Source organism: Nyctibius grandis, chromosome 14 (assembly GCF_013368605.1).
Source record: "Nyctibius grandis isolate bNycGra1 chromosome 14, bNycGra1.pri, whole genome shotgun sequence".
NCBI classification, from domain to species: Eukaryota; Metazoa; Chordata; class Aves; order Nyctibiiformes; family Nyctibiidae; genus Nyctibius; species Nyctibius grandis.
The window spans coordinates 6,746,347-6,761,483 of NC_090671.1; the positions used below are offsets into that span (position 1 = coordinate 6,746,347).

The following is a 15,137-nucleotide window of genomic DNA, read 5'->3' on the forward strand; positions in this document are numbered from 1 at the left end:
GGCTTTGTGGCATGGTTTTATTTTCAGAGATTTGGGGTTTAGACTTCTTTTCTTACGTATCCTGGTACAATGACATTCGTAGGTAGTGGTCTGAATGTGCTTTTAATTTGAACGCAGTGTTGTTTTGCAAGCTTTCATAGAACCACTGAGAAACTTCCTTCCTTATCTCCGTACGTTTTACGCAAGTGAAAGGTTCCTTATTTTAAAGTCTTTTAGTAGTTCTTTATTCATTTCTCCATTTAAAACTGTTCATTTAAAAATATGGAATTTGCAAAATATATTGTTTTGTTTGCAATACAGAACTCGGGTAAGGCTGCTGTCGTGTTTGCAGTGTTCCGCTAGCAGAAAATGCGTAACAACCCTCAGCAGGTGTGTAACGTCCTGATGGTTGTGACCAGAGCAAATTCACCAGTTAAAACAGGAGAACTTAAATGTTAAAAATGCGGTTAAAAAAAAATCTATTAAAATAAGGTCACATTACAGAAAAAGCTGAGATCTGGTGTTAAATAACCAGCGTTGCCCTCAGGCTTATCCCTGCATGTGAGTAAAATATCATCAGTCACTAGATGGCACTCACGGGTCTCACTGCGCTCCGGAGCTTCAGCCGCTCTCTGCAGCTCTGCTGTCTCCGTTCTCACACAGCAGGACCGTTGCTGTCAAACACCGGCGGGACAGGCTTCAGAACTGGCATCATTCCAAGAGGGAACCGCTGCTCTCATCAGCCTCGGCTCTGCGCTGTAGCCCTTCCACAGGACAGCGCTTGAGTTTTCTTCTAAAACAAACTTGTCATGTATCAAATTAATTCTGTGACAATGATTTAGGAAAGAACCTGGAAAAATATTTTCTATAGCATCCTTGATGTTGTTTTTCATATTTGTACAGAACAAAACCTTCCTCAGGTGTTGCATAGGGAAGGTCAGGCGGCTCCCACTAACGATAGAAAGAGACGTCCCAGTGCTGCGCAGGCAGGGGCAGTAAGAGCAGGCAGGTGAGTGGGTGTAGGTTTCTCTCCAGCTAGAACTAAAGCCAAAAGCGTCCTGAAGTGTTACAGTAGAAAAAGGCCTGAGTTTGTTTTTCACTTAATGATGATCATATTGAAATTTTTAATATTAAAAAAAGGTTAACTGAAATTGATTACGTTAAATAGATCACTGATATGAGTGGTCTGGCTTCTCGGGACATTAGCAACTGTCTTCAGAGTATGACTGAATGTGTGTACGTGTGCTTGTTTACTTAAAGATCTTTGAATGAACAAAGCTGAATGTTCCTGCTTTTGTAATGACTCTGCAGCTCTGGCTTAATTAACGTCTGGAGTTCATGGAGGCGCTCCCAGGACTGTGAGAAATCATCTGGTCCTTCCCCACAGCCACCGACGGGTGGGACACTCGGGTACCCTGGATGCACCATCAGCTCAATGGTTACTGTCCTGCTCTGTGGCGGCGGGTGCGCGGGCGAGGGCGCCTTGGACGTGAACTCTGCGACGGCAGCGTCGATGGCGCTCCAGATGTTACTGACAGACATGTTCTTGCCCATGGTGCTCAGACCTATGTAAATGTCTGGCCACCTGTAGCCAGAGGAGGGAACACTGATATTAATGGTAACGAGGCAGTTAGAAAAGAGTATGTTACCTCCAGTGGATTAGGAATCAAAAGGTACCTAAAACTTAAGATAGAAAGTGGGGGGGGGTTAAACTTTTGGCTATAAAAAAAGGTTAAACCAGAACTACAAGCCAGTAATGCTTTTTCTTTCCTTATTGAAACCAGGATACTATTTTTAAAGCACCATTTCTTCAGTCTGACAGAAAGTCCCAGCAAAGCCCTGGTACCAGCACTGCTGTTATTAATGTATTTACACGTACTGTGTCACAGCATGAGGGTTGTTGCGCATCTGTCAGCTTACAGGTGCATTTTGTTGGCACAAAAGGGAAGAGCAGAGCTAAACTGAGAAATGCCATGCGATCAAACTCACTGTTGCTAGGCCAGTTAAAACTGAATAACAGCCCTCTCTCGATAATAACCCTTGGCTGAGTGGAAACAAAAAAAAAAAAAAGTGAAATAAAATGGAAACTGCCCTGCTAACAAATCATTCTGCTAGAGTGTATCACAGAGCCATAATAAAGACAAAACACTGGACAAAAATATTACTGCTGAGACCACACAGCTAAGAGGACACCAGCCAGAGGCTGTTTCTTACATAGCTTCAACATAATTCTTTGTTCAAATCTGCCTACAAACCTCAGTTCTTCTAGCGTGGCATGTACAAGCCCAGGAGGGCTGTGCAAGTGTATGAGAAGACGGAATGAGACAGTTTTGGGGAGAAACCAAGGCTGGGGGCATTACCTGATCAAGGAAGAGCCCAGCTGAACACTCAGCTCTGAGAAGAGTTTGCAGGACTTAGGAAAAAAAAAAAAAGTTTAACTTTTTTTAACTGTAAACTGACAAAATTTGCTAATGCCTCGTTGCTATGCGCGGTCTTGGGCTCTCCAGCATCAAACTGCGCTCCGGGGCTCAGTGTGGGGCCTCTGGGCACGGATGCTGAAGCTGAGTTGCAGGGTTGGGTTCCCCGTGACTTCAGCTGACCGCACTCTCTCATTTTCCTGCCTTTCCTCGTGTCATGTGTTTCTTTTGTAAGCGTTTGTCCTTCCCCGCCGACGCCAGCAGCCAGGTGCGTGTCGGAGCGGGGCGGCCGCAGCTGCGGGCCCGGCGGGGCGGTGCCGCGGGCTATAAAGGCGCAGGTCCGGGGGCGGCCCTGCCGGTTCCTCCCTGTGCCCCCGGAGAGGCGGATCGCCGGAGCAGCGGCTTCTCGGAGGTACACCGACACCCCCTGCCCTTCGGTAGCGCGGGGAGCCCTGCAGGGAGCCCTGCAGCCTGCGGGGTTTCCACTAACCTGTCCTGAGCCCACCCTAAAAGGAGGGTCGCTGTCTCCTGAGGAGCTGCTCTGGGAGTTGCTGTGTCCCTCTCGCCCTCAGAAACGGGCCGTTCGAGTACGGTCCGTGTGCTCTGGCTGGAAAAAGCGCAGTGAAATTCCAGCCTGCTGCTAGTGCTGAGAACAACTGAGACAAAAAAAAAAAATCCAAGAAAAAAACTTCTTCAGTAGACTGAGAAAGTAATGAAATCTGTGCCAAAGGACTGCAAGGGTGTCAGATGAAATGTCTTTAATCCATAAAACACTGTCTAAGCTTTTAAGAAAAGTATGTTATTGGGGGGAGGGCTGAGCTTTTTGGGTTTGGACCCCGAGATGCAGGACTGTTTGCTGAGAGCAGTGATCACCTGCTGTGGCACTGCAAGCTCTAGGAGCTTCTTGCCTCCCCTTAACAACAAACACTTGTTTCTAATTAGTCTCTTTCCTGCTACTTAAAGCCTTTCTCCACTATTCCAGGGACATGAAAAGTTATTTCTTGAAAACTTTCCCTAGATCTTGCTTTTAAAATTGCAGTGTTGATACAGCGCTTCAGCCTCCTACTGTCCCAGATGCCAGGCTAATGCTGCTTCACTAGAAAGGCTGAGAAACATACCCTGAAACAAACAATCCCTCTCAGGTGGGAAGTGAATCATCTCTGTTCAAACAAAACTTCTTAAGGAGCCCTAGTGCCCCCAGTGCTTTTGTACTCCTGAACCTTCCTGTAAGCCCCAAAGCGGACAGGGAAAGGTGGTGTTCCATTCTGAAAAGATGCTATCAGGAACTGGTAAGATCTTAAAGCTTTACTACAAGAAGGATGAGTAATGCCTCTCTTACCTTATTCCGTGCCTTGTAAACACATCCACTGTGTTAAAAGAATCTTCTTCTACTCCCAGATAAAAGTCCATCAGAGATGGTGGAATCCAGTCACAGTTATGAAGGCCTGGCTCTATTGGGACACGTGTGTACTTAATCCCATATTCCTCTAACACCTCTGCAAATACGTGCCTGACCTCTGTAAGTAAAAACAGAGACACTTTAGTCAGGAATTAGATAACCAGATCATCATGTTCCCTGCAAGCTCTTAGCACAGAGAGGTCTTTTCCTTCCATGTTTAAGAAAATACAATCCCAATTGGCTTCTCTTCTGCTGAAATGGTTTTCTTCATCTGGGTGGGAGTCCCCATCTATACTGGTAACACTACTCCCTCAACATCTGCTATAGGTGCCTTGTCTCCCCTTCAGAGCTGAGCATTTAGTCCAGCAACCCCTTCTAAGTTCATGGCTCTGGTCCTAGAGTGCACCAGAAGTGACTGCACTGTCAGGAACAAGGTCTTCTTCAAGTCCCTGCACAGCCAGATTTGTTGTGAGGGTGAATTGCCAAGAGCAATGTCATCCAGAGGCAGCTGAGCTCTGGAGTGGGGAAATCTCGGGTTTTCTTGCTCTTTCAGTTTCCCATCTCTGTACCACAATGACCTTATTTGCAAAACAGTGATAAAGGTACTTGCCTACCTCTGTGAAGTATGCTGAGACCTGCAGACAGAGATGAGTGTGGAAACACAACTGATAGGATGGAGTTCTCTTAGCACCTGAAAGAGCTACCAGCTTTCCCAAACTCCAGCATTCCAGTTTAAACTGGCCAGTCTGCTGCTGGCCCTGGTCTGCCTCCCTCAATGTGGGTGGGAGCATGGAATTAGGATGCTGAGGTGAATTATCAGTCCTTGGAGGAAAAAGTGTAACCTGAGCCATTTGTGCTGTTAATCCCCTTGCAGGAAGACCCAGGTCACCAAGCAGCCAATTTGGGCCCGGGCAGGACTGTCTCCCCAGGGCTCAGGTGGGAACATTCAAACGGTAATTGTAGAGCAGGCATCTTACAGTGAGGTTTATTGCCCAAACAGGGAGCTGTGGCAAGGGGAGACCCCTCTGAGCTGACTCTCCGACTCTCACCTGCTCGGCGCTGGGAAGAAAAGGACTCCCCTCTTACCTGGGAGGACGTGAACGTGCTGGTGCCCATCCATGTGAGGAGGTAGGTGGCCTGTCAGCTCATGGAACAGCTCCACCTGGGCCTTTAGCTCCTGCTTCACCTGCACAGCAGAGAAGGGTCAGAGCAAGACCTGTCAGCAGGCTGAGATGAAGAGAGTGCAAGGGGCTGCTGGAGCCCTCACCGGCCAGTACTCAGGACCTGGCCCTGGGAGGCACAACGTGCTGCGATGTATAATCGGACATGCAGTGCTGCTGGGGTGCCCAGAACCTCCCCTAGGCACGAGTCTCTTTATGGTGCTGGTTATGTGGATGGTGCTGATAATGGGATTTTCTAAAATATATAGGATATTTGAATGCCCATTTCTCTTTAAAATGAATGGGAAAATGGGTGCTTATATCCCATAGGCAGTTGGGACTAAGCTTACAGTTGGGACCTGGGGAAGATCTTCAGCTGTTACATGCTGGGATAAGAGCAGGCTGAGCTGTATCAAGAAAGCAAGTTGGCATGGTTGTATGTGGCTTTCTCCTACCTCTGACATATTCAGGAGACCTTTTGATAGAGCTGTTCTGAATCCCATTTTCCCATGGAAGAATCCATGTTGGTTGAGCAGAGAAGAGTTTGTCTTGAGCACCTCACATACAGGAGAGCCCTCGGAGAGGTTGGCATGCAGGCCTATCGGGATGTTGTATCTGTAACAGGAATGAAATATCTGTTAAGCTTTGCTCCTCTACCTCCCGTACTGTTGCCAAAGGGGTAGATTTCAGTGAAAGATCTAGACTGAGATAAGAAGTGGTGTTGTACTCACTGGAGTACATCTTCGTATCTCTGTTCTTTTTAGAAAGGAAAGCAGAACAACACTAACCAGTGCAGAATATCTCCAGGTAACAACGCTGTGCAGTCTGCCAAAGGCCAGTCTGTGAGACTCTCCCAATTCTGTTCTCACCCTAACTCATGTAGAGAGAGCAGCCACGAGGTATCTCAGGCTAAATGCTATAACTCCATTTAAATGCTACAAGTGCACTAAACGCTATAACTGCAGCTATAGTAACTGCCCTGCAGTCACTAGTGACTAACAGCGAAATCTGAACCTTGCAACTCTTTTCTAAAGCACTTCATTAGCCCTTGCTAGGTATTCCCTTGAGTTCTTTAGCCTATTAAAGATGCTACATTTATGAGACATTTGAGTTTTACTTGACAACTTCTAAAGCTGCCCTTAAGTAGAATCCAGCCATATATAAACAGTGCCCAAGGCAGCTGTTACAGCAACAGCATAAGCTACAAATGTAAATACTGTCTGAGTTTAAGGGTTTCTTGGTCCAAGAGGCTGCAGCTGAAATTGCCCACAGTGGCCAGGTTTCTGTCTCCTCGTGCAGATGATCACTCACTGAGTGACAAGGCTAAACTGTAAAAGTAGCATCTCTGTGGCACAGAGTGAAGGATTACTGCAGGGAGGTCAGCAGTGTAAGTGTAGAGCCTTGCTAAGGAATCACAAGGGTCCAATTTGTTAACTAGTTGCACTCTGTAACATTTAAAAAAAAAAAAAAAAGAAATTATGGAGCTAGTGTATCTGCAGAGGTCCTCTCCGCCACAGGGCTTTGCTGAGTGCTGGTGTTTCCTTCTTTGTGCTGTGGATTCCCCTACAATAAAAACAGGACCTGTGAGTGCTGAGATTCGTGCTGAGTTTCATTAGTGCTTCTGGAAATCCTCAGAATCAGTGGCCAAAATGATGCTTTGAAACTTTTTCCAAGACAACCCCTGGCCTCTGGCTGACCCACTAAGTAAGTGACAGACAGAACTTCAATGTTGCTTCTGTGTTGCCCAGTCTGAGTCATGGTGCAGTTAATTTCAAGGCAACAAGTTTGTGATGCTTTAAATCCTTCCTGGAACTTCTGCAGGGAGCTGCTAAAACTGGGCACAGTCTGTCCCTGTTACAGCCTTTGTACTACAAGGAGGAAAACAAAAGCAATCTCCATTTAAGCAAAGTGTGCAAAAAAACGGATCTTACCCTTCTGTCTGCTGCCCTGAAGCTGACTAGCGAAGCACCAAGTTACTGGTAACAGAAGGATTGTGGATGGATTGGACCAAGTCAGAGTCATTTAGCTCCTTCAGGTCCTAAGGCTTTGGCCCTTGCAGGACTTGAAAGTCTTTCTTCCTGGCTCCTCCATGTCCTGTGCTCCAGGTAGATGGTGTAGTCTGTTGCTAGATACTGCTTCTCCTCAAAGACTTAAATGTTATGAGTCAAGTCGTATGGACAGCTTTGTGAGACAAAATGAGTCCATGTCTTTCCAGTCCACTGTGTGATTAGGGAGTTTGAATGTTTGCTTAATGGAGCAAAACAGCTTGTGGAGAGAAATGTCCTTTCTGGCTTTTCTGATTTGGTGATTTCTCTGCAGCAGAGCCTGATTGTATAATTGATGATAAAAGTTCATCTGGTTTTCATACAAGGGACCTGAGCACATGACGTGCACACTTAACTCCTTGCTAATACAAGAAATGGAAGATGCTGTCATTGGGAGTGGAGGGCCCTTAAGCAGGCAGCTGATGGCAGGGCAGAAGGCAGCTACAGGGCAGAAGGGGTGCTGTGGCAGGAGGGCTTCCCCTCCATCCTGTGACCTGCTGTGTACCCTGCATGAGCCTAAAGGCAGACAGGGAGCCTGTGGTTTTGTTTTGGTTTTTTTAGAAGTCCACCTCAGTTTCTTTATCATGTCTCTGGGAAGCTCTGACTGCATCAGCTGATAGCATTTTGTACCGCAGTCACTGCTGTCTGCAAGAAAAAGGGTTCATGTGTTACCATGAATCAGCAGATGAAGACTTTTCTTGTTGAGCGCTCCCCTTCTCATGTGTTGTGGGAGGGCAAGAAATGAACAGCTGAGCCTCTCAGTGTTGTCTCCCAGGGGCATCGAATGAACTACCTCTGATTGTGCAATGCCTCAAATGCTGCAAGGGAAGCTATTTCCAGGAAAAGGCAAGCCCCTCCGACAGGTGTGGGACACCAAGGAGCCAAGCACTGCGCTGCGAAACATTAGAGCTGCTCCTCGGCCTGAGCTGAAGCCAGCCCCAGAGCTGGGGAATGTGCAGAATGTGGAAGTGCAGAGAGAGCTGGCCTTGTTCTCGCTGTAAGGGGAGACTCTGACTGTAACATTAGAGCGTGTTTCGGAGCTTTGGCTAACACCAGCTGAATATCTTAATAGTTTTCTCTTAGAGTTAGTCCTGGCTGGTTTGACAGACTGTCCATGCTGAGGCATCTAAAGAGGAACTGCTAGTGTTTAACAGCTCTGGGACAGAGGGACCGAAACCAAAACTCAAAATCCAGCATGTGAGAAACTTGTTCAAAAACACTGATCTGTGGGAGATGCACAGAAGCAGGACGCTGGGAAAGCTGTAAGGATATGGGAAGGAGGACAACAGTAGGCACAGCAGGGTTCTGCTGCTAGCTAGCATTGTCCTGTACCTAAATGTGTTTCCTCTGGACACAATGAGCCAGATGATGCTCCTATTCAGCACCAAATGTCCCGCTGTCTGGTGTTCATTCCTAACAGTCCTGACACTGCATGAGTATCTGAAGTCCTAAGCGTAATGAGATGAAAACAGGAGCAAAACTTAAAGCATTATAGTAATTAGCTAGGCTGCACCTGAGGAGACAGGGCTCCAGTCATGCTCTGTCCTGACCAGAGGCTTGGGCTTTAAGACTGAACCAACAGGCTCTTTTCCCGCTGACTACTACACACACTGGACTAACTCTTGCTCCTGAGTGCCTCTCACCACTGAAATGTAGCTTCTGCAACCAAGGAGCAATGCCAAGGCATGCTGTTATGTAAAAAAGGCATGGAGAAAAGTCAAGTTATGGGAATATCCTGGAAGGGCCCCTTTTTCAGAGGACAGATGATTGTATCTGCTACACAAACATACTTCATAGTTGCCCACATTTCTTCAGAGACTGTAAAGTATCTGCTCTTCTATTGGCTGAAATATCAAAGCGGAGACCAGCAGCTCAAGCAGCTTATATAGCATGTGATGCCACGCTGGGAACAGAGCTCAGCTGTTGTGGGTTTGGCCTCACACCCACTCCTCTGCCTAAGCCCTTTATACATGGGACAGGGTGAGCCCTGCTGGTCATTGCCAGTCAAGTCTAACTTCTAATTGCTCCACCCAAGATTCAAAGGAAAAGGACTGGCATTGAGCTTCAAGCAACAGTTTAGTTTCTGCAATAAAAGCATTGCAGTAACAGCTACCGTTACCAACACAAAATGATGCTGAGGAATCTGCTTGGTCTCTCTAAACTCATTTTCGTGGTTGTTTTAAGCTGCAATGACCCTTCCACAATCTGTTTGGAGAAGCCTATGTCTAGGTGTTTGCAAGTCTGTCCCACTACCCCAGAGAACGCACAGATGTGAAGCAGAATTTAGCACAAGGGCTCAGTTCACTCCTGATAAAGCCAAAGGGCAGTGTTTACAAGTGTGTGCTCCTATAGCATAAGGAGCATTAGACTGGGCTGTCTGTGAGCTTGTCGAGAAGAGGTTCAGGCCAGTAGCTTCTGCAACCACTAATGTTATTCCATTAGTGAGCTGTTTCCACTGACAGAAAGTTGGCTGTTAAAGCCAGCCTGGTTCTGTGGTTTGCTCAGCATCTGCTGTGGCAGGACAGAGGGGGTGGGGGGAAGAGATACCCTTACAACAAGTGCTACAAGGGGCAAGAAGGAATTAAATCTGGAAAGATTCCTGAGTCAACAAGCCCAGCCCAGTTATCAAATAGAGAGGAAATACAATCAGCTAAACTGCCTCCTTTTCAAGTAGTTGCTTGTTTTGCCACATGAGTGCTCTGAACAAATGTCTCTGCTGAGGCAATGGGCTTTTGTGCAGTTGCAATCCCTGTTCATTCATATCCTTAGCAGTAAAAGGACCCTGGAGACTGTTACTGTACTGAGTCACTCTTTAAAGTGCCCACCAGCTTTGCACATTTCTGAGCTTGGTGGATGAGTAACAGTGCCCTGGGTCCTGCCTGGCCACAGCATGGACTCTGTGCAGTCCCTGCGTTCCTGGGAGCAGTTGCAGTGGCTGTGGGAATTACGTGATTCCCCAAGCCCAGTCCTAGTTGTCTTGCTCAAGGCTGTATGCTCTGGCATAAGCATGGCACTTACCCTTTTCCTTGATGGGTAAACAGATCCCACCTTCAGCATCCTGTTTGTTGCCTTATCCGGTAAATTAATGGTTCATCAGGTTTCAGCCCAAGTCTGACGCAATTAAGAGCCTCATGTAAATATCTGTATCTAGACATCCTGCTTCAGTAAACATCCACGTGTCTGAGGCCAGACAAAGCAAGGCTGTGTTTTGTGTGAAGTGCACCTCTTAGTTTCTCCATGTTGGCATTGTCATACTTTTTTTTTCCCCCACTTTCACCCTTCAGAAAACTGTAAGATCTAACTGTCTTTCATCACATAGCATCTTGTCTTGCTCCATTACTGCTAAGGAGTTATTCCTGCTGGAAGAAACATTCCAAATCCTCTGCAGTGTTAAGAACTGGTATTGTAACATAGCTTAGGGATGTGACTTTCTCTTTAATTACATCTTTGTATGAACTGAAGCTCCTGTGTCCATGACCTTGTATCAGCAAAAAGTGCTGCTATCAGTAGTTAATATGATCTGGGCTTCTAGTTTAAGGCCTCAGACTGGGCCCCACCCCTAATCCAAACACAGTTCAGCAGTGGATCTGTCTGCCTTGTGATTAACAGTCAGATAAAAGGGTGATGAGAAAGCTTGAGAGACTTCTAGATTAGTCAGATGTTGACTGGGAGGGTCAGAATTAAGTCACAATTTACACACACATTTTGCAATTAGTGTTGATGGGAAAGGAAGTGAAAACATAGACAGCAATTAAATGTGGTTTTGTTAGATTCTTCTGTTAAATGTACCCAGATGTTGTGGGGGCTTCAGCTTTTGTGTGAACGCTGATGTTCAGCGTTTAAACTGAAAAAAAAAACCAGGAAGAGTGAGGTTGTGTTCTAAAATATGTTACTCCTCATCAAGTATTTGCATATAATCATCTGGAAAAGGGTCCTAATACTCAGTCACAACTGAGCTGGTTGATAAAAGGGAGGGAAAATATGGCAGCAAACAATCTTAGGCCTATTTCTGCTATCTCCATATTTCTAATGAAAAATGAAGGGACCTATTAATTTCAGGTAACAAAATAACCCTTCCAATCTCTGGGAAAGGCTCTGGAATAAGCACCAGGAAGACTGGCTGACTTCAAGGTGGGGCTTGATAAGTAGAAAATTGAGATTATATTATATGGATAATCAGGAAGTTGCAGTCAGTCTATGTCCCATAAAGAGAAAAGTTTTGAGCTGCTGAAAAAAAAAACCTACAATGGAAGTCTCTTCTCCTGCCTACTGTTCTGGTTATGTACTGCTCTAGCAGTTGCTATCAATAGGTTTGTCATTTAGTGATGAATCAGGCCTTCTTTTAGCCCAGTTGTGACAGCGAATGAGAAAAGCCCAAGATCCAGAACCTGAATGTTAGGGAAGGTGTATTATTTACTGCTTGGTTCTGCTGTTTTGTAATTAGTTTGTGTTAGAGCTAGTACAAAGATCTGCTGACTACCAGCACATTTCTGCCAAGGCTTCTAATCAAAACACAGGGCAACAGATGGTATACCCAGAAGCCTACAGAATTATTGTGAAAATGAGGGGAAGAATGAGATTCCAGAGGAACTGTGTTCCTTTCTGAAGGATGCTGAGTCCTAACATTGTAGGGCAGCATGAGGTGCTTAAGAAGGACTATCCTGCAGGAAGAGTTGTCTTGTTACTAATTAGCTTTGCTTGTGTCCAATTAACTGAAAACCAGGTGTGGAGGGAGAGCTCAAGACCTGCAGTGATGACATGTCTTGATTACTGTCGAGTAATGACATGCAACCATGTCATAGACAGTAATTGAGAACCACCCAGATAACCTCCACAAGCCATAGAAACAGCCCAGCACTCTGACAGTCCTGGCACCGTGTGTGCAAAAGACCAAATCCCACAACACTGGAATGCACTGCAGGAAAGAACAAGCTACTTGCTTCAAGCCTCTTCTTTCAGCTGGTGATAGATCTGGTCTCCCTGCTTACACCACTGTCTAGTCAAGGCTGAAGTATCTGCTATTGAGTTCAGCATATAATGCATGTGTGTATATATATTGTGTACATACTGTACTTGCTTAGTTGGGTGTCTGTGGGGAAGACAAACGTGGAGAAAAAACAGGAAAAACACAAGACGTTGCAAAGCCTCAACATTCACAGTGGGATGGGAGACACCACCAAGCAGGGGGAAGACAGAGTAACAGTGGCAAGGCAGTCAAGCAACAGTGATACTGTCCCATTTTTGCACCACAAGATGAGGAGGATTCAATGACACTTCTAGTAAGTGTGACCTGTTAGACATCTGTGGCTAAAAAGAGTTTGCGTGAACCTTTGCAATAGAGGAGCAAATATCTCAGGGGTGACATAAGAGTTTGTTTACATGCACAGGTGCCAATTAAGTGCATGGGTACAGCAGCACCTGAAGTGGGCCTTCTGTTAGAAGATGACGAAGTTTCCCCAAACCTGCAAATGCTTCCCCCATGTGTGGGTAGGCTGAATACAGCTGCAGAGCGTTACACAAATGAGGAATTGCAGAACCTGGGCCCTTGATCTTCAGTTCTGACAGATGTTCCCAAAGTCACCCTGCTTATATTCTCAGAAATAGATTTAAATCCATTTCATTCACATTTACAATTCAAAACTACCCCTGAAAAAGAATGAAACTGTAGCAGCAGGTTGCAGCTTCTGGTGTCACCTGCCCTTCAACCTGGTTCTTCACACCTGTATCAGCTGTCAGCACAAGTGTCATGACCTGGATTCAAAGATGCTTTTTAAAACTCTGATTACATGGCCTGCTTTCTAGCTATGGAAATGAGGCCAGGTGGATTCTATATTTAAAAGCCTGCTAAAGACCACAGCTAAAATAGCTGACGACATTACCAGAGCATTAGGGCTTAAAGGGTTTCAGGGTGCCTGTGTGTCTGAGAGAAGTGCTGGCTTTATCTCCTTTTACATTTCATTGGCTTCATTTACTAACAGGATTTTAGGCATCTCAGCAGTGTTGTGTCCTTCTGCCCTTCCCCTTATCATTCCAGAGGCAGTTCCTCTCTCAAGGTTTGTATGTAATCTCTAACCTTTTTAACAGAAGACCAGTTTGTCACTAACACTACACCCTGGCTTTCCTGCACCACCCAACACCAAAGAAGCTATAGGCTGCAAACAATTTCCAAGTACCCCTAAAATCACAGCCAAAATGGGGAGAGATACTCAAGGAGAACAAGGACAGCATGACTCTCATGTTCCCTGCAGCAGCTGTATTTGAAGCATAAGGTCTCAGCTTTTAGTACCAGTACACCTCCTTTCCTTTTCTGCTTTCCTAAATAGTTTCTCAGCCCTGCTGCTCTCTCTTGCAGGACATACTCCTGCTTCCAAGTGCCCGCCCATGCTGGAGCTGAAGCATTAGCTGGGTTTTACCTTCTAAATACAAGTAATGCTTTCTATTAAAGGATTTCCTGGGCTAGTCCAAGAGAACGACGCGTAGCATTTGATTTGCTACAGAGCCAACTGTGCCAGCAACCTCTGAAAAGCTCATGAAGGAGTAAAGGTGGTAGGTACAAGGTATTGTCCCTCTCTTTATGTATGCAGTTTTTACAAATGGATTTATCAAGTCTAGAATTAATAGAAATTTTGAGGTGCTCTTTAAAAAAGTTTCTGGGGTGGAAAAATCAAGTTTTCCACTGCCCAGATTATAACTTAGCCCTCGCAGAATCACACCTTTCCCTAATTCTGCAATGAACCTGGCTGACCCTGTGTTCAGCCTAGCTGAAATGCATCAAATTAAATGAGATTTAAAGATTTTGTGCTTTTATGCTCTAATAATTTTAGGGGTACCACACTGTTCAGGGTATATAGTCTGGACTTCCATTCTGATGGTTCATCTTTTAGACGTGTGAGAAAAAGTCCAACAAACCCAAAAACTGCTAGTCAAATTGTGTAAGTGGCTTTCTGTCCCAGGTTAAAAAAGGTGCAGTGGCTAATACCAGAGAAAGTGCCATTATGGGTATGCTTGGCAGGTCACTGGTTTTACTATGAAGAGCCTTAGTAAATATGCCTGGAATCCAGTTGTCTTATACCAGCCTGGGGCTAACGTACAGTGTTTATACTGGGGCTAAAAAATACTAAATTTTACAGGCTTGGCTTTTTGTGGATAACCTGTGGATGCTGTCCACAAAGGAGCTAAAGAATAACTTACCTCCTTGCCAGCTTGGCTGCATCTGCTGCAGCACTTCCGTTGACTAGAAGGGACACGTTAGATACCGCACCAGCCAGGAAACAGTCCACGATGCCTTGGTTTCTCCGAGGACAATAGCCAAAGTCATCTCCAGTCACTATTAGCTTCGCCTGAAGCATCCTTAGAGGTCATCCCTAGCAAAAAAGGAAGGGAGGGAAAATCGGAACAAGCAGCAGTCTGCAGATCACATGCAAACAGGAAAAGACGGGCTCAAGGGGGGCGAACCCAGCCGTGACTCAGCCCCTGACGAACTCCTCCCGCTCCACCTCAGCCTGCCGCTGTCCGGCGGCTCGCACAGCAGCTGGAGTTGCGTGTGGCCGCCGGGCTCACACCGCACCTGCCAGCGCCCTCCCTCCTCCGCGGGGCAGAGGCCCGCCCGCACTTTGTACTGCGGCGGCGGAGGTCAGGGACTTCGTGGGCTGATGAACCGACTGAGGGTGCGCCAGGGGTTCAAATTCCTTTCCCCGCTGTACACCCTCCCCCGCGGCGCCCGGTGAATGACACCGGTGCGAAGCACCTGAGGCAGCCCCGCAGCCGTGACGCCTCGCTGTCACCGATCCCTGGCCCCATCCAGCGCGGCCCGAGCGGGTGCGGGCCGTGGCGCGGCGGACCCGCGTCCGCGGGGAGAACCGGAGAGGAGCGGCCTCCGGCGGCGCGGCTCGGGCCCTGCCCTCCCGCTGCGGCGGGGCAGAGGGGGCCCGGCCGGCCCCCGCCGGGGCGGTGCGTACCTCCGCTCCTGCCCGCTCCCGTGCCCAGGGCCGCCGCCGCTCGGTCGCCGCTGTCGCGGGGGGGATGCCGGCCCCGGCAGCGGAGCTCTGCCCGCGCCGCCCCGCCGCGCATCCCCCCTCCCCCGGTGCTGCCGAGCGGCCCCAGCCGGGAGCTCACCCGCGGCGAGCGGCGGCCCCGC

At 47.2% G+C, this 15,137-nt stretch overlaps 1 protein-coding gene across 4 annotated transcripts; it reads right to left on the reverse strand.

The window, feature by feature from the left end:
- Position 1: 1 nt before the first annotated feature.
- YDJC (YdjC chitooligosaccharide deacetylase homolog) lies at positions 2 to 15,137 on the reverse strand. 4 transcript variants are annotated; one of them, XM_068412173.1, is made up of 6 exons: positions 15,116 to 15,137; positions 14,192 to 14,364; positions 5,411 to 5,570; positions 4,882 to 4,981; positions 3,736 to 3,913; positions 2 to 1,564 (listed from the first exon to the last, which is right to left on the reverse strand). In XM_068412173.1, exons 2-6 carry the CDS (start codon positions 14,347 to 14,349, stop codon positions 1,234 to 1,236), a joined length of 927 nt encoding a protein of 308 aa, XP_068268274.1. In that variant the 5' UTR covers positions 14,350 to 14,364; positions 15,116 to 15,137; the 3' UTR covers positions 2 to 1,233. The 4 variants fall into 4 exon arrangements, with proteins under 4 accessions (XP_068268274.1, XP_068268270.1, XP_068268273.1 ...); XM_068412169.1 differs by lacking the exon at positions 15,116 to 15,137 and adding an exon at positions 14,959 to 15,102; XM_068412172.1 differs by lacking the exon at positions 15,116 to 15,137 and adding an exon at positions 14,748 to 14,863.

Excerpts from the sequence above, each read along its gene's own strand:
- YDJC (XM_068412173.1), bottom strand. The coding sequence starts at position 14,349 with ATGCTTCAGGCGAAGCTAATAGTGACTGGAGATGACTTTGGCTATTGT. Across the intron at positions 5,571-14,191 it reads GCAGCCAAGCTGGCAAGGAG|ATACAACATCCCGATAGGCC; the intron begins GTAAGTTATTCT and ends TTCCTGTTACAG. Across the intron at positions 3,914-4,881 it reads GCACGTTCACGTCCTCCCAG|AGGTCAGGCACGTATTTGCA; the intron begins GTAAGAGGGGAG and ends TTTTACTTACAG.